The sequence below is a fragment of the Cibotium barometz genome, chromosome 35 (assembly GCF_041138505.1).
Source record: "Cibotium barometz isolate CiBa-2024 chromosome 35, ASM4113850v1, whole genome shotgun sequence".
Classification (NCBI taxonomy): Eukaryota; Viridiplantae; Streptophyta; class Polypodiopsida; order Cyatheales; family Cibotiaceae; genus Cibotium; species Cibotium barometz.
The window spans coordinates 36476628-36495713 of record NC_141080.1 but is presented as its reverse complement, the minus strand read 5'-3'; the positions used below and the strand labels follow the sequence as shown (position 1 = coordinate 36495713).

At 43.6% G+C, this 19086-nt stretch overlaps 1 protein-coding gene across 4 annotated transcripts in view; it reads right to left on the bottom strand.

Moving 5' to 3' along the window:
- LOC147618398 (regulator of nonsense transcripts UPF3-like) overlaps nt 1-19086 on the bottom strand; it is an 87977-nt gene that overhangs the window by 14266 nt on the left and 54625 nt on the right. For all 4 annotated transcript variants that reach the window (XM_086774828.1, XM_086774825.1, XM_086774827.1 and 1 more), the window contains exons 6-7: nt 13966-14079; nt 13697-13877 (exon numbers count right to left, since the gene is read on the bottom strand). In XM_086774828.1, coding sequence (XP_086630954.1) covers nt 13697-13877; nt 13966-14079 — 295 coding nt within the window. The remainder of the gene's footprint in view (nt 1-13696; nt 13878-13965; nt 14080-19086) is intronic.

Here is a 19086-nt window from a genome sequence, read left to right as displayed (position 1 = left end):
AATAGACAAATACATAACTAAATCACACACACCCACATACACACAAATAAATTCTTTATTGAACCACAACAAAATAATTTCTAACAAATAAGCTAAATAAATTTTTAATAACTAATTTTTTTTGAGACTCCCGTGCGTTGTGAGTCTTGTCAATTCAAAGTGAACAAATCCATCTCATTGTATAAGATCATCAACTTATCATGCCTAGCATGGACTAGGTGCTACGACATCCCTACTCACGTCATCAGCTCCCCAGAGTAGGTGCAAGTTTACATATATATAAATTTGTTCCAACTAAGAGGACAATTTTTATACAGAGACCAACGAGCTGAGTTTCTATCACTTCTCCGGAGGTGAAGGGCAGACTCAGCCATGATGAAGGCTAGCACTTACAACTAGACTAGCAAAAACAAATCACTTCCCTATTAAAGCAATGATTAAGCAAGACTAGAAGCAATGATAAATAACAACTAAGAGCTAAAATGATCTAAACAGAAAATGGGCTTTTAAGCTCCCCATTTTTGTGAATCTTATTACTTATAATCTTAAACATTCCAAAAGCAAAAATCTCAAAGATATATCTACTTCGATTCAAAAAGCAACAAACTTCGCTTAAAACCTTTTTAAAGCAATAATCCTTTTGCAAAAAGCAAATTGATGAGTTGGTAAACTTGAGTGATAAAAGCAAACTTGTTTCAACAAATACGAGAGAATCTGAATAACTGAGAAGAGACAACACCATATTTAGTTATTTTAGAAATATTAGAAGTGAAGTGAGGCATTCTTATGATATTTAAATTTGAGTACTCTATCTGCAAATTGACTAGCTTCAATGCGTACCTACTATGTACTTGTTGTAGGCACCTGTTGTACTTGCTGTAGCCGCATGTTGTACCTGTTGCATACTTACTATAGCTGCCTATTGTACCTATAGTACTTGTTGTGTACCTATTGTACATGTTGTACTTGAATGTACCTCTAAGTACAAGCTAGAACCATAATTGTACCTACACGTACAAGCTAAAAACCCTACTATACCTGCAAGTACAAGCTAAATATCATCCTAGTGTACCTGTTTGCGTACCTACTATGTACCAATACCTATTTGTATACCCGTACCAGCTCTAGTGCGAGAGCGCCTGTTTGTGGGTGGTCTTAGAACGACAGTTTCACATTCACTTCCCTCCATATATGTATGCATAGTTGTCACGGTACGAAAATACGATACCGTACAGGAACTTTTGGTATGATATGAAATTTGGGGATACCGTACGATAAAAATTTAACACTTACAAACTATGGAGCTTCAAGCTTGAATGTGAGGGAAGATTGGGGGGGAGGAGAGGAGCTTGAGGAACCAAAACATGGAGATGTGTCTCTCCTAGTTGGATCTCCTAATTGTCTCCAAAAAAGAGCTTGCATGGGTAATGCAATACCAAAGGTCTCCTAGTGGTAGTGTTTATGACTAAGGGACCGTCCTTGCACAGATACGGGCAGTGCATCCAGGTTGTTAGGTTGATCAAAATGACCCTTTTCAAATCTTCTCCCTCGTACATACCTTGACGATCCAACTGTCTAGCCTACCTATACCAGGGATCTCCAAGTGATGTAGCAAGATTCTCTCCTCATCCCACCAATCAAGTGTACACTACCAGTCTACCTTGCCAGATTTTTTGGGTCTCTTAGCAACCCATATGGAATGTTGAGTGGACACAAAAGTTACGAAATATTGCAAGCATTTGGAATCTTCGTTGAGCAGGATTTCTACTTTTGTTGAGTATTTGGAATTTTTTTCTGAAGGGGAGAGGAGGAGAGAGAGAGAGAGAGAGAGAAAGAGAGAGAGAGAGAGAGAAGAGGGAGGGGGGAACCTCGTACCGTACGATATCGTACAGAACCGTACCGTACGAACCGTACGGTACAAATAGGTTCATACCGATACGAGAAACAACCATGGATGTATAAAACTAGTTGCCTGGCTATTTAGGCTCATTGGGTTACTAGCTAAATGAAATGGGAAACTGTTCCATGGTGCATTCTTGCATTGCATCTATGCATGTAAGGTTTTAAACCTATTTTCGCATGAACTGTTTTGTTACATTGTGCATTTAGTTCATGAGTTGGGGACGCCCTCTTGTGAACCTTGTGAGTAAACCTATCTTTTGACCTCGTTTGTGGAATGTAGACAAGTGGTAAGTATACTAGTTTACTCTATGTTGCTCATTTTTCTGTTTTGCAGGTCCACACTTTAATAAGTGTGCCCGCCCAAGTTATAAGTGAGTTTGGGTGTCCACACTTCATTAAAGTTCGGGAGGACAATTCATAAAGAGGTTGGACCAGTTTCCACTCCCAACCCACCAGGCACATATTCAGGCGCCCTTTTCACCATGTTATGAGCTTTGGGCGGCCTCCCACATGTCAAGAGAAGGGATGGTTTGGACGGGTTGCCCAATAGGCATCCTCCACTCATCCTCTACATGTTGAGAAAGCTTATCTTCCTCTCTCTAGCAGTGGGTGCCAACCATATAGAGACTTCTCTTTTCACTTTTGCACACACACACTTATGGGAAAGCTAATTTTCTTCTTTTTCATGATTCCCATAGCCATGAAAGCTTGAGAAATCGTGGTCTCTTATAAGTTATGTCAACAGTTTTTTCTTTTCTATATTTCAAGTTAAAAATATACATGTTTTTTCTATTTTGTATGAAACCTTTTTATACCCGTTTCTTACCTTTTATGAAACGTTTCAAAACGTATGAAACCCGTTTCATACCTGCCGTTTCTGAAACGCCTGGCAACTATGGACGGGGCAGGCGGGGGGAGTAGTCGCGAAGGCGCGGAGGGGGTGTGCGAGCAGCGCGAGCAGGGGGGAGGCGAAAGCTTCAGCGAGCGAAAAAGATAATATTTTAGTTGATTTACATATACTTCCTCCTGTGAATCCCCATTTAAGAATGAATTTTTATGTCCAATTGATGCACTTTCCATCCTTTATGTGCAGCCAATGTAATCACTGATCGGATTGTAGTCATTCTCGAAGTAGGAGAAAAAGTCTCCTCATAATCTATTCCCTTTTTCTAAGAATAGCCTTTAGCCACAAGTCTTGCTTTGTACCTGTCAATAGTACCATCAAACTTCCTTTTGATTTTGTACACCCACTTTGTTCCAATGACATTCTTGCATTTCGGCAAGTCCACAAGATCCCAAGTATTGTTCTTCATGATAGAAGAGATTTCATCTTGCACGGCTTGCACCCAGTGCTCATTCTTCTGTGCTTCTTCATAAGAAGAAGGCTATTCTGAATCAAAGAGGCCACCCATGGCTAATGCAGACTTCCCATGATGCATATTCAATGCATGGCTAGAACTAGCCCTTGTTCTACCCGTCAGTGGAGCTGCAAGTTTGCTATCTTGCAAAGTTTTCAGCAACCATCTTGGCACCGACTTGGCTGTGTCTATGGCTGTTTGCTCTTCCCTGACAAGATCTTCAACTTCTTCCGTAGAAGGGGGCTGCATTGTTGGCTATTCCACATGTTCTACATGAGGATTTTCTTGTGTAGGGGCTGGCTGATCTGAATCCCCCCTAATTGTAATGGGTAATAGCCCATCAAACATGTCATGTATGCCTCTATCATGACTTTTATACAAGTTGTATATGGGCTGTACTAAATTTTCAGCAAATACCACATCTCTACTGACAAAAATCCGACGTGTTGCTGGATTATAAAGATGGTATCCTTTGCTGTCATTGTTGTAGCCCACAAAAATGCATTTTATTGCTTTATCACCTAGCTTTCTTCTGAGATTTTCTGGCACACGTGCATATGCCAAACACCCAAATGTACACATATAATCCACTTTTGGCTTTCGGCTATACCAAGCCTCAAATGGTGTTATGGTTTTCAAAGCTTTTGTTGGACACCTGTTCAACACGTGGTTGCACACATTATAGCTTCCATCCAAAAATTGTGAGGCAATTTTTGTGCTTTTCCCATGCATCTTGCCATCTCCATGAGAGATCTGTTTTTCCTCTCAGCTACCCCATTCTACTATGGTGTATAAGGCACAGTACATTGGTGTTTGATGCCCTTTGAAGCATATAATCCTTGAATGCATTTGACATGTATTCTCCACCTCTATCTAAGCAGAATGTTTGGACTTTACATCCACACATATTTTCAGCCATTGCTACAAAGTGTCAAAAGCATGTAAACACCTCTCCTTTCTCTTTCAAGGGGTAAACCCAAGCAAACCTGGAGTAGTCATCAATGAATGTGACGAAATAAAGATGCCCCCTATGGATGGTGTCCACATTGGACCGCATACATCACTATGTATGAGCTGTAATTTACTTTCAGCTCTAACAGCTCCATCCCTGGGAAATGGTTTTCGATGCATCTTCCCCAAAATACACCCCTCATATACATGTCTTGTTGGAGACTCAAGAGGCGGCATATTATTAACCATATGATGCTTCTGCAAAAGCATCAAACTCTGAAAATTTACATGCCCAAAACGAGCATGCGATAGCTTTGCATCATGCATAGCAGAAGTGTGGGCAGCCACTGTATGTGCATTATAAATACGCTTGTCATAGCTGTCCAGCTTATACAAGCCTTTGTATCGTATTCCAGAAGTGACTTATTCATAACCCTTTGATGGGTCCTTTACCAAACACTTCCCATCTTCAAATTCAACCTTTAAACCTTGGTCGTTTATGACTGAGACGGAGAGCAGATTTTTCTTTATCCCTAGAACATACAACACATTTGTCAAACATATATTGGTACCATTGGCTGCAACAAGTATGACATTGCCAATTCCCTTTACTAGATATGTGGTATGATCTGCACATGATACAATGCGGCCATTTCAAGCATAAACCAAGTGCTGAAATACATCTTTGCATGAAGTGATGTGGCGCGAAGCACCACTATCAAAATACCATGATGCATCCTGTCTGTCAGATGCAATGCAAGACATATCATTGTCTGAAGCACAACGTGGTGTCACTAGTGCATGTGACCAAAAAAGTGTACTCTTCCTTAATCACATTAGCTGATTGTTGTGCTTTGTCATCAGAAGAGTCTGCTACTTGCTACTGCATTGCCTGCATCTTTCCTTTTCTCTTTTGCAATCCGCTTTCTACATTCATTGATGTAGTGGCCAAGCTTATGGCAGTAGTGACATTTGCCCTTCATTTTAGGCTTGTTTGCATCCCCTTTGTCAGACTTCTCACCACCAGAAGAGGGCTATCCATGACCAGCCTTACTAGACTGTTGCCCCCTATGCTTAAAGCTCTTTGCTTTACCCTTATCCTTGGCTTTAAATGCCTTGTCTCCACCACGGTTGCTAGATCGGCTTTCGGTAAACCCACCAACTCTTCAAAAGTGACGGGATCACCACCTCCTCTCATAGAGAGGCTAAGAGAGGTGTGAAAGCCCGAGGAGGAAGGTGGTAAAGAATGAAGAGTGTTGGTGACCAGCTTTCTATCTGGGATAACCTCATCAATGTTGAGCAATTGTTCGTACAAATCTTTCACTTCAGTGAGATGATCTGACGTGGAGTCACCCTCATCCATAGAAAGAAGATCCAATTGCCTCTTCAAGTAGGCAACTCTTGCCTCGTTGCGTACCCGATACATTGCTTCCAATGTGTCCCATGCAAGCCTCGATGTCCTGCAAGACCGAATGTGTGGAATAATAGACCTTTTCACTGAAAGGGCTATCAAGGACATGGCATGTGCATCCTTGGAGTCCCATCTCTTCTGCTCTTGTGTGGGAGCAGTTTCTACCTCGAGAGCTCCCCTTTGAGGCGTTGCTGGTTGTATGGTAAGTGGGCGTCTGTCATCCCCACACACAATGCCCCAAAGCCCTTTGGCTACCAACAAATTACGGATCATGAAACTCCAAAGGGAGTATTTTGATCCATCCAACTCCTCCTCTTGGGTGAGCACACCAAATACATATGTAGCATTTTGAGCCATGTAGACAAAATACACCTGCGAGCAAACCAAGCCCCAATGTGCACTGCCAGGCAACCAAATGTCCTGTGCAAATTTTTGCTTGCAACCTGAAGCAAGTATTTACCTGCACCAAATTGTCCAATTACACTCAATGTGTACACATATGTGACAAATCACCGCTGTAATCTCCGATTACATGCTCCAAACTGAAAAGCCCCAATTTTTTATGCACTGCAAATGCTTCAATGTGCAGTCAATTGTCCAATTTTCACAAAAGTCCCAAATTTCTGCAACTAGAAGAGGCTTAATTTGCTAATTTTGACCTTAGCCAGGCGCCGCCCACCAAGGTGAAAGCACTACCCGTTGGTTGGGCGGTCGTGGAGCCCTCCCCACTAGCCCCACCCGTGTTGGTGGTTGGAAAGGGCTGAGGGCCGCCAAGGGGGAGGAGCAGTGGTGGCAAAGAACGCCACCTAAAATTCGGGGGCGACGGACAGACTGTGCAGCAATGGAAGAATGCAAGAGCTCACCAGAAGCTGGCCACTGGGAACTGTACGTCCAGAGGACTGTAGCCCAGCTCTGATACCAATTGTTGGGGGACTCACACACAGCAAGGCTTCCTGCAGATTAGGGTTAGCTGCAAGATGAAGCTCACACAAGAGAGAGAGAGAGAGAGAGAGAGAGAGAGAGAGAGCTAGACACAAAATGTGTGGTGATCACAAATGCAAGTCAACACTTGCATGTGAGTCACTTCCAAATAATAATATAGAAGTACAAAGTTATATGGATAGAGTGTGTCCTTTCACACTTGATATCCAAGGGGGAAAACCACATGGGAAAAAGTGCCTTTGATTAAGCCCTGTTCACACGTAGCACTACAATAAGTGAGCATATGCCTACAAAACAGTCCCCCCACGACCAGCAAAACTCGGAAAATATGGACAATGAGGAAAAAATGGAGAAACTCCTACACGGGCGGGCACACCCACAACAATGGCCCTCACTCCCTACTGTGTAATATGGTACAGATGACAACTAACAGATGTATCTGCGATGTTTATGATGTACAATATGTAATATGAGTTTTCATGCTGCATTTGAAGACCTATGAATATGGGGAAGATCAATACATTGGAATCACTTCATCAATGTATGGTGCTTTGGGCATGTGTCAAACGCCTAGTTGAAATTGTAACACTGAATATGGTATTTGGATAATCTGGCCGTCACTGTGTAGAGAATTGGGACTCCTAGGCTTGTATAAGTTGAAATACTCTTGGTTAATAACATATTCCAAGGGGGAATCAGCCCATTCCGGCCCCAAGTGTCACCTGCGTGGATGTGGTTAAAGCGGTTAACTAAGTGTTTAATTGCATTAATGGTTAAAAGTTTAAATTGTTGGGAACGAGGGGAGAATCCTACACACAGACACACACACACAGCTGCAAGAGAGAGAGAAAACGAGTGAAGCTCAAGAGTGCTGGAAAAGATGTACTCAATGATAATAATGAAAGTACAATGTGATTACATAAAGTAGCCTACCGCAAGGTGCCCAACACACATAAGTGTGTTCACACGGGGAAAAAACTGTGTCCAATCACAGGGAAAAAGCGCCCGTGAGTAAGCTGTGTTCACACTTGAACTAGCCGGGAGTGGTCATGACCAACAAACCCCCCTCAAGTAAATGGTGTGAACGGGGACAGGGTGTAGCAAACTACCCTGGTAGAGGCTGTAAGCTTAAAGCTTCGCGGAAAGCTTCAAACTTTTCCCTCGAAAGAGGCTTTGTAAATCCATCTACTACATTAGCATGTGTAGACACATAAGCCAAGTCAATCTCTCCTGCATGGAGCCTTTCCCTAACATAGTGATAGTGAACCTCAATATGCTTTGTGCGGGCATGTATCGGCAAGGTCTATGAGGCCATGGATCGCATGATCGAGTCACTCGAGCAGCTTGTGCCAGAAAGGGCCGAGTTTGAGGAGATCCACTCATTATGTGAGTCCAGGTGGAACTCCTACTACTCCCCTCTTCATGCGGCTGCCTTTGTGGTTGATCCAGAGTTCCAGGGCAGAAAGCAAGAGGCCGACAAGGAAGTAAGCAGGGGATGGTGGATCATTTTGGAGCGCTTAGAGCCCGACCCTACCATCAGGCGGAAGATCACAGACCAGCTATCTCAGTACAGGATGCGGCAGGGATCTTTTGGATGTTTAGATGCACAGCTTGACCGCCTCAAGATTGGGTCTCCTCTTTGGTGGGAGGATTACGGATCAGATGGGCCGGAGTTGCAGCGCTTTGCTATTCGCATCCTTAGCCAGGCTGTGAGCTCTAGTTGCTTGGAGCAACTTTGGAGCGTTTACAGTCACATTGCCTCTAAGAAGAGGAACCGCCTTGAAGTGCAAAGGGCAAGTGATTTGGTTTTTGTGAGAGCTAACTTGCGCATGCTATGTGCGACAGCAACAGGGAAGGCGGATCCCTTCACCGAATGGGAGATGACACAGCAGGATCCTGCAGCTCAGGAGCATCTTGAGGAGGTAGAGGAGGAGCTACAGCCTGAGGGGGAGGAGGAGGCTTCAAATGGCATCGACGACTTCGACTTCCAAGCCTCCCACGAGGCTAGCACTTCAGGAGCTTGAGGCTTGACTCTTGAGCCTTGAGCCATCTCACCTTTTTTGTGCCCACTGCCAATGGCCATGATCTATTGTGATCTATCATCTATGATCTATCTAGTATCTCTATTTTGTACCCACTCTTTTTTGTAACCCTCACTGCCCATGAGGCATGTACTTATCTCTTTGTATCTATCAGACTATCAATCACATAATCAGTGTGCCATCGATGTTTTATTAGCGCATTTTGCTCAAAATGACTCTTGTTTTTTTGTCTATTCGGTGTAAAATTTTGTTCAAAGTGTGTCTCTATATGTATGTCATGCATACAACTCCTAAATTGCTTTTAAAAAAGAGGTTTTTTTTTGCCGTTCCCGACCCCGTCCCCGTCCCCCGTCCCCATGTGACTCTGGATACCACCCTCAAAAGGTATAAACTGTATGCCCAAATAGTAATGTAAATACCCCATGTCTGTGACATCAAATGCATGCTGCAAATCAGCTTTAAAAGCTGAAATATCACCCTCTTCAGGGCCAGTGACGAGCATGTCATCCACATAAAGAATAAGGACGAGAACATTATTCCCAATGTGGCGTACATAAAGTGTACTCTCAGCTGAACTATTCTGAAACCCTTTGGCAGTCAAGTATGTAAGAATTTTGTGGTACCAAGCACGAGGGGCCTGTTTAACACCATACAGTGCTTTATGTAAACGGCATACTTCATTTTCTGCACCTTTTTGAACAAAGCCAGGAGGCTGAGACACATAAACTTCCTCCTGCAAATCACCATTCAAAAAGCAGTTTTAACGTCCAACTGATGTACATGCCACTGCTTGTGGGCAGCCAATGCTATAACAGTACGTATGGTAGTCATACGTGAAGTGGGAGCAAAGGTCTCCTCATAGTCAATGCCCTCACGTTGGGCATACCCTTTGGGGACCAAGCAAGCCTTATGGCGATCAACTGAACCATCAGGCTTAAACTTAAGTTTGAAAACCCATTTTGTGCCAATAGCACGCTTGCCCGGGGGCAAGTCACATAACTCCCAAGTACCGTTTTTGTCAATGGAGTCTAACTCCGAACGCATGGCTGCCACCCAATGGTTATTCTCCAATGCATAAACATGAGAAATGGGTTTCTCATTACAAGCGGTGGCAACAAGAGCTGTATCCACATACTGTGAAGATCTTCCGGCCCAATAGACGGCTGTTTGGTACATGAGACAAGTGGTTGAGATGCATATTCGTCAAAGATAACATCTCTTGACACAATGATCTTGCCTGTATTAGGCACACAGAGTCTGTATCCTTTACTCTCACTACTATAACAAATGAAAATGCATTTGATTGCCTTTGCATCAAGCTTGTGTCTTTGTTGTGTGGGCACATGCATATATGCCAAACACCCAAAGACTCTCATATGAGTCACCACTGGAATCCTGCCATTCCATGCTTCATAGGCAATCTTAGATTTCAAGGCTTTAATGGGGCAACGGTTAAGCACATAATTGGCACACATAACCGCCTCAAGCCAAAACTTACTGGGCAGATCCTTGCTTTTGAGCATGCAACGTGCCATCCATGAGTGTACGATTACGTCTCTCTGCAACTCCATTTTGCTGAGGAGTATAGGGGGTAGTACACTGATGAGAAATACCATGTAACTGCATGTAAGCTATGAACTCATTTGACAAATATTACCCTCCTTGATTTGTACGCAATGTGACAAGCTTGTGTCCACAAGCATTTTCAGCCATGGGATGGAAGTCTCTGAAAGTTGCAAAGGCACTTGACTTCATTTTTAAACCATACACCCAACAAAACCGAGTGTAGTCATCATTGAACGTGATGAAGTACAAGTGTCCTCCAAAAGATGGAGCCCTCATGGGGCCACAAAGATCACTATGAACAAGCTGTAATGGTCGGACAGCCCTCATAGCCCCATCTTTAGGAAAGGAATTCCTGTGCATCTTTCCAAGGATGCATCCCTCACATACATGCTTGAAGGGAACCTGCATAGGAGGAAGCTCATGCACCATACCTTGCTTCTGCAAGCGTACAAGAGATGGAAAGTTCAAGTGACCAAACCGAGCATGCCATAACTTAGTGTCACTCATCACACGGGATGTGGAGGCAATCATAGCATCATGAGAATAAGTACTCCTGTCATACATATCAAGCTTATACAAGCCACTGCATAATGTCCCAGAAAGCATAAGAGAAGTTGAATCTCTGCTGTCATACACTGAGCAACAATGATCAAAAAACTGAACCTTAAACCCAGATAATGCAAGGGCTGAACAGAAATGAGATTCTTCTTAATGCCTGCTACATATAAAGTGTCACAAAGAGTAAAGCTATCCCCATCACATGCTGTTAGCTCCACATTGCCAATGCCTTTAATAGAGTAAGAGGCATCATTGGCACACATAACTATGCCCCCTGGAGGTGAATCCTACAAATTGGCTAAGAGATCTCTTCAAGAAGTGATGTTCTTAGAAGCACCACTGTCTCTCCAGCTGAGATAGACATACAAGAAGCAGGCAAACTTCATGTAACCACTAATGCATATCCCTCATGAGCAAAGTTTGCCTCTTCTTTAGTGTCCACAGTAGCAGCCAAACCTTGCTGTTTCTTTTTCTTTTCACTCTCAATGCGCTTCCTACATTCCTCAATAAGATGGCCAGGTTTTCTACAATAGTTGCATCTCTTCTTTTTCTTGTTGTCACCCTCTTTAGACGAGGTAGAATCTGAATGGGCATGTGGTTTGTGCTTAGGTTTACCACTAGATGAAGCCCCAGATTTACCTTTGTTTCGATCAAAGGCACCAAATGCTTGATGAGCAGAAAGCATAGTGGTCCTATTAGAACGACACAGCTCCTCCTGCAGTAAGAGAGTCACCAACTCATAATAGGATTCTGACAAACCCTGAAGCACTGTAGATACAAGTGAACCATATGGAATGACCTTATCAATATTGATAAGTTGCTCTCGCAAATCCTTGATGCGGGTAAGGAACTTGTCCATTGAGTCACCCTCATCCATATGCTCAAACTCAATTTTCTTGCGAAGATAGGCAACACGGGCCTCATTGCGAACCTGATACAAAGAAGCAAGTACATCCCATGCACCCTTAGAAGAGGTGCATGAACGAATGTGCGGTATAACCCGCCTTCTGCATGAAAGGGCAATCAAAGCATGTGCCTGAGCATCCTTGGCATCCCATCTGAGTTGTTCTGGAGTGGGTGGCAAAGGTGCAGAAGATGTAGCACCACCTGAAGATACATCATCACCTGCATCCATGGTTCCTGAAGTACTTGCTGCTCGTGTAGGAGCAATGGGCCTGACATCAACCCCTGATACATAAACCCACAAATTTTTTGCAACAAGTCCATGTTTCATCATGTAAGCTCACATAGGATAGTTGGTGCCATCTAACTTATCCTCAACGGAAAGCATACCAAATAAATCACCAGTATTCCCAGACATGGTGGTCACAAGTGTGTTCAAACAAGTAGTAATGCTGCAATAATGCTGTAACTCCCAAAAAATTTGGGGGAAATGCTCCAATGCCAGCCAAATGTGCCTGCAATACCCAATTGCCTGCAAATAGTGCCCATTTTTGCAAAATCGAGTTAATTTTTGCAAAATCCCCAAATTTCTAGTGCAATTATGCACCAAATCTGCTGAAATCAATGCCAATGTGTGCCAATGTTGCAATTGTAGGCTCAATGGTGAAAAGCTCCAAAAATAATGCAGTTAATTTGCTAATTTTCTAGCAATTTCTGAATTTTTTTTAAAAATTGCAGAAAAAATCAATAAGAAAATTACTGAGGTTGTAGTGGGCGGCAGTACGGGCATGAGGCAACAGTACGGGCAACAGGTACAGTCAGCGGCGGCGCAGATCTGGGGCGGCAAAGTGCAGGGCGGCGCAGATATGGGACGGCGAAGTGTAGGTTGCGCAAATCTGGGGCAACGAACAACACGTACAGACAGCCGGCACAGGTACAATGGGGCGGCTGCAGTCGGGCAGCAGGTACAATAGGCGAGGGTAGGGCGGCGCAGTACAGCGCAGCTGGTACAGTCGGGCGGCGGTGGCGCTTGTACCGCGCAGCTGGTACAGTCAACGGCGCTGGTACAGTCGCCTAGCAGCAGGTACAGTCGCCTAGCAGCAGGTACAAGCGCTTCAAGGAGGGGCGTGTGTGGACAATAAGCTGAAGCTTTGACAGGTAGCAGGGGGGAAAACCCTAATGCTAACCCTAGTCAAGCTCTGATACCAATGTTAGGTACAGGGGGAGAAGCCTACACACAGACACACACACACAGCTGCAAGAGAGAGAAAAAACGAGTGAAGCTCAAGAGTGCTGGAAAAGATGTACTCAATGATAATAATGAAAGTACAATGTGAGTACATAAAGTAGCCTAGGGCAAGGTGCCCAACACACATAAGTGTGTTCACACGGGAAAAAAACTGTGTCCAGTCACAGGGAAAAAGTGCCCGTGAGTAAGCTGTGGTCACACCTGAACTAGCCGGGAGTGGTCATGACCAACATAAATTCCCCCGCTCGTTTACAATTTCCATAGCCCAAACCCCCATATTTTGTCTCAGGAGTGGCATCACATGGCATCCCTAGAGCAAGCCATGTTGAAGAAAGGACGACAAATGGGGTAGCTGGGTAAAATAAGCCCAAGTCTGTTTTTTCCATTAATAAATAGGTCAGATCAGCCAAAACCTTGGCAAGAAGGTGCACGACACCCAAGGAGAGCTTTGTGGGAGTTTCCATACATGAATCAGCATGACCAGGGGACTGTAGCTGGCGGTACTACACAAACCGAGATGCACAATCTCTTTTTTTTCTATGACATGAGTCACTATTAGATGAGGTCCCAAAAGACATTAAAAAAAAGGTTGGGAAAAAACTGGTATGAAACGTTCAAAACGTTGTGTACATTCCAAAAAACAATGAAACACGTTTCATAGCAACAATGTAAGCATAACCATTCACATCATTCCATGTGATGGGCCACTTCTTGATCTTCTAAATAGCATGACCATTTGCTTAATTCCATGAAAACTGATAAACAGTTGCATCTATTACAATGTTTGTGCCACACAAAAGCCCATAATGCTCACTTGAATCTATGATTTGACTGTTCGAACTCGCATTGGTGAAGGAAGCATCTTGTGGAACTTTCTTGTCTTTTATTTCAAGCACTACTCGCTTTTTTTTGTCTACCAACGCATCCCGTCGCTGGTTCTCTTCACGTCGCGGAACATAGGTCGTCTTCTCTTTTGGTCTAGGACCAGGGGGATACTGCCAACAACACAACATAAACCTTTTTATTCATAGGCAGGATTGCACAATAACCTTTGAAAAGCAAGAGAAAGGGAACAAATGCTACCATGGAATTTGCCCTTGATCTATCAGCTCCCCGTTTCAGAAGCATTTTGCTTGAAGTTGCTGGAGAGGAGCCTCCACCTCGAACACTTATCTTCCCAGCTGCAGTCAATGGCTTCTGAGCACACACAAAAATAGACGGTATAAAGGAATGTGAAATAGAGACCATAAGCAGAATTTATTTTATAAAAAAATAATGTGAATTTAAACCAACTTGACATCCAAAAAGCTATGTTGCATTCTTACCTTGTTATGACTCTTATAACGTGAACAGAATTAGATTGCTTGTGCAGTACAACACAAAATTCAGATGGCAAATGCATAGGGTCAAAAGAAATGAGTATGTGCATTTCAAAGGGCTGCAAGCACTGTCACAAACATGAAAGTTTGACATCAACTTCAAGCTTGAATGGATGCCCCAAAATTAAAATTCTAAAGTATGAGTGGTCACGTAATTGCCCACACCCTCATATTATCATATGTCTGATATGCTATACCGCATATGCAATAGTTTCTTGTACAAGTTTTCCCATGCCGTATGTGCCAAAAAACCATTTGATCAATTCAGTCATATGAGCCTTCTCCTGAAAAAAGTTACTTCTTTTCTTTTTCTCAATTTTTATACTCACTTGCTTTCGTCCCTTTCTTTTGGTTCTCAGTCATGCACATTGAGCTATACTCATTGAAAACAAGCAACAGTGGACTCAAAACAATCACCATAAGGAGTTATTTACTTTGACTATGATAACTTCACTGACTTGCAAAATGTTGATGCACATTGTTGCTTGAGTGATGTTTGATCCTTGGGCCCAAGATCCTCCCATCGTCACCATTTTTCACCATCCGTAGGCACCCCTGCCCGTAGGTGCTTTTTTACCCACCCATAGGCAATGCCGCCGAGGAAGCACCATGTGGAATTTTGAACCTAGGACGCCCCGGTGCTAGTCAAACAACTCTACCACTTGAGCTATCACCTCATTGCTAATCTTGTACAAGTTAATTGCTCCTTTTGGTAATAAAGTGCCTTCGGGAAGGGGGAGGGGGAGGGGGATCTCCGCCCATCTTCTATCACAAACCCCTAACTTCTTGGTACATGCAGAGCATGTTAGATCTGGGCATGTGTATAGATCATATGGGAAAAGCCTATATGGATTCCAAAACATGGCAGGACGTTGTGGATCTCGTGTTGGGAATCAAAGTCTTACCTGTGTATGAACCCAATCTTACGAGCGAGGAAGTATGTGTGTGTGAACCACCTCTTAGAGGAGTATCAATAATATCTAGATATTTGTGTGTGATGTCACATAAGCAGTGATGTCAGGAGGAGAACCTTTGTACTTATAAGAGGTATGTGTACTTCACTGAAAATTAATCATGTGAATCTCTCTGCAGTTGTGCTCCTGTACTTTCTCATTCTCTCTCCTCTTCTCTCTTTGCTTCAATACCATAGCTATGTCTAACTTCACCTTCAAGCCACCACAGCTCAACTCTAACACCAACATTTGATATCGGAGCCACCTCCCCATGCCTCCTGCCCACACTGTGTCTGCTGGTCGCCGTAGATCCTGCTGTGCAGCCCAACTGTTGTGCACTACAGCCTGCCATCAATGACTGCTGCTGAAGCCAGTCGTCTCCTCACACTTGCTGTGTAGCTGAGCAAACTCTCTGTTGTGAAATAGGTCGCCATCAGCTGCTTTCGCTGCCATCCGCTGCATACAGTGTGCTGCTGATACTGAGCAATCCCAACATTCTGATGATGTTGCTGCTAAGGTAGCCGCCTTTCCCATCTCATGCACCTGCTAAAGCTGTCGACCCAGCATATCGAAGGAAGAAAGAGCATAAAGGTGCATACAAACATATCAGCACACAAGGGGGAGTCTCCACGAATCAACAGACAAAAAATCACATCAGGAAAGGTACAGAAAAATCCATTTGGGGATTTTTCATTTTTTTGCACTGTGAGGATGTGCGCATCTGACCAATAGCACACCGTACCCCATGAGAAAGATGAGTATCCATGTAGCTGGGTCTAATCACAAACCCATCCTCCGTGAGCTGGAGAAGATGATCTCTATAGAAAGCCATCTTCGTACCAAGCTCGTGTGTCAGCTGTATCCATGTCCTCCTAGTGTCCAGCTAAGTCAAGTCCTGCCTGATAAGTCTGGTAATCTCTGCCCGTGTGAGAGAGAGGGAGGGTGCATCCAGGGAGTACTAAAATGGAGGAAGTGTCAAAACCCCACCGGATCTCCTCGTAGAACGCTCCCGGTTCGAGACTCGAAACCTGCAAACAAACCAAACAAACAAGAAGGGGGTGCAGGCCTGACTCACCTCCCAACCACGACAGCCGTGGGCAAGCCCACAGACTTGGCTGTCCCCACCGAGCCACGAGCTGAGCTAACTAGGTTGACCTACCGACCAATCTCTACCTCACGACGTCCCATACCGCCGCGAAGCTACCCTCGCGGGCCTCAAGATTGCTGTCGGCCTCGGGTACATAAAGCAGGTGCACGTCTGCACTAGATCCAGGCTCCAGACCATAGAGCTCTCACAAATCTCGCGAGACTCTATATGTCTAATGACTAACCTTGGCCACCCTTTTATAGGCTCTTGGCCGGTCATCGAGCGTCCACACTTGGGCACCCGCCCGTCCATGCTTGGGTGCCCGCCCATTAGTCTATCCCTAACTCAGCTCGCCAATCAGCCTGCCTAGCTCCAAGCTTCCCCAAACCTCGAAGCTAGTCTTGCGTGCGTGTAGCACACGGTAGATACACACTGTGCACATGACATACTCCCCTTGCTCTAAGAGCTTACTCCTGAGCTCACTAAAAAGCCACGGTAATCTCTCTGAAGAGTAGTCAATGTCTCCCATGTAGCGTCCTCCTCAACACGATCCTTCCACTTGATCTTGTATTCCGTGATAAGCGTATTGCGCAAACTTCTTTCACGAAATCCAAGAATCTTTTCAGGTTCGTGCGGAACAAATGTCATGTCCTCGACATCTATGATTTCTTGAGAAGTAACTAACTGGTCTGTTTCACCCAGTACTTCCTTAAGTCTACTGACATGAAATACAGGATGAACTTTCACATGAGAAGGCAAATCCAATTCATATGCAACTGAACCAATCCTTCGTGTAATACTAAATGGTCCACAGTATCTAGGGGATAATTTTGGAGATCGACTTATCCGTAAAGTCTCGGAATCTTTCGGAACTCGCAAATACACCATTGTTCCTTCAGAGAACTCCCTGGGTGAATGATGTCTATTAGAATAAAATCTGTCTCGGTCTTAAGCACTTCTAATAGATTCCTTCGCAACTTGTAACATTTCTTGCATATCTTGTAAAAAATTACGTGCTGCATCATGCTGAAGTCCTGAGAATCCTACTGTAACAGGTGATCTAGGTTGAAAACCATACATAAGCATGAAAGGACTAAATCTTGTACTCGTATGCTTAGTACTGTTATAAGCAAATTCTAACATAGGAAGATAATCCTCCCATGAACTCTGTCTTTTGGATACATATGCCCGAAGCATATCCTCCAAAATTTGATTAGCAATCAGATTGAGGATGATCTGAGGAACTTAAATTCAAAGTTGTTTCGAACTTCTCAAAAACAAGTTTTCAAAAATCACTCGTAAAGAGTCCCTATCACTGACTATGTCCTGCGGTAACCCGTACAGTCTAAACAATTGCTCGATAAACTGGCGTGCTAATTGCGTAGCTGTAATAGTCTTTCGGGTCGGTAAAAATCTAGTCATTTTTGTCAAGCGATCTACCACACCCAAATAGAATCGTGGCCTTGATCCGGTACTTTCCCATTTATTACCTGGGATTTGCAAAGGATGCAACAACCCAGCTGTCTAAAGCGCGCAGCTTTATTTGCCTGACAAATTTGACACTTCAGAACATAATCTTCTACATACCCTTTCATCTTTGGCCAATAAAAAGTGTATTTCACTAACGATAGCGTCCTGTGTACCCCAGGGTGTCCGGCAGAAGGGGCGTTGTGACACTCCTTAAGAATCTTGGACCTAATGTCCGATATCTATGGTACACAAATTTTGTCTTTACGGAATAGTAAACCATTCCAAATCATCCAATGGCCTCCTGCAGCCTGAATGGTAGGCTGTTCAGTCATGGAGTCTTGGTCAATCAATGAGCTCCCGTCCTGGATCTTCTACCAAAATGGACCAAAATAACTATCAGTCTTGCAAAGCCCTCTCAATGACTGAAATAAGTCAGTAGAAATCTCGATGAACGACAAAGTTTTCACCTCTCTAATTCGACTAAGCGCATCTGCAACACTGTTCATGGACCCTTTTCGATAACGAATCTCAAAATCAAAATCTTGCATTAACTCAGCCCAACGAGCTTTCCTTCCTCTCAAATCATCCGCATCACACACATACTTGATTGACTAATAATCAGTCAATACCACAAACTTGGAGCCATATAAATAATGTCTCCAAACCTTGAGAGCATGAATCATAGCATAAAGCTCCTTCTCAAGGGTTGGCCAACGAGATTGAGTGTCGTCTAGCTTTTTACTTTCAAAAGCAACCGGTCTACCATCTTGAAATAGAGCAATCCCGATGGCATAGTCACTGGCATCAGTTTCAAGAACATAAGGCCGACTAGGATCGGGTAATGCTAAGATAGGTGCTTCCTTGACTTTATCTTTCAAAAGTCTGAAGGCCATATCCAAATCGTTATTCCAAGTGATAGGCTAATTTGACTTACGTCCACGACCTTTCAACAAGTCGGTCATCGGTAGTGTGAGCTGAGAGTACTCCCGCACAGATTTCCGAAGAAAAACAACAAAACCGAGAAAAGAACGAAGTTGTTTCACTATTCGCGGTATAGGCCAGTTTAGAACCTTCTGAACTCGGTCATAGTCAATGCTCAATCCATCTCTAGTGATCTTGTGTCCCAAGTAAATGATGTCTGTCATAAAAAAACTCACATTTACTTAATTTAGCATATAGTCGATTCTATCTTGAAATAGATAAGACAATCGTGAGGTGTCTAACATGATCCTCAAGAGTACGACCATATATCAAAATATCATCCAGGAATACCACCACAAATTTTCCCAAATGTTCACAAAAAAGATCGTTCATC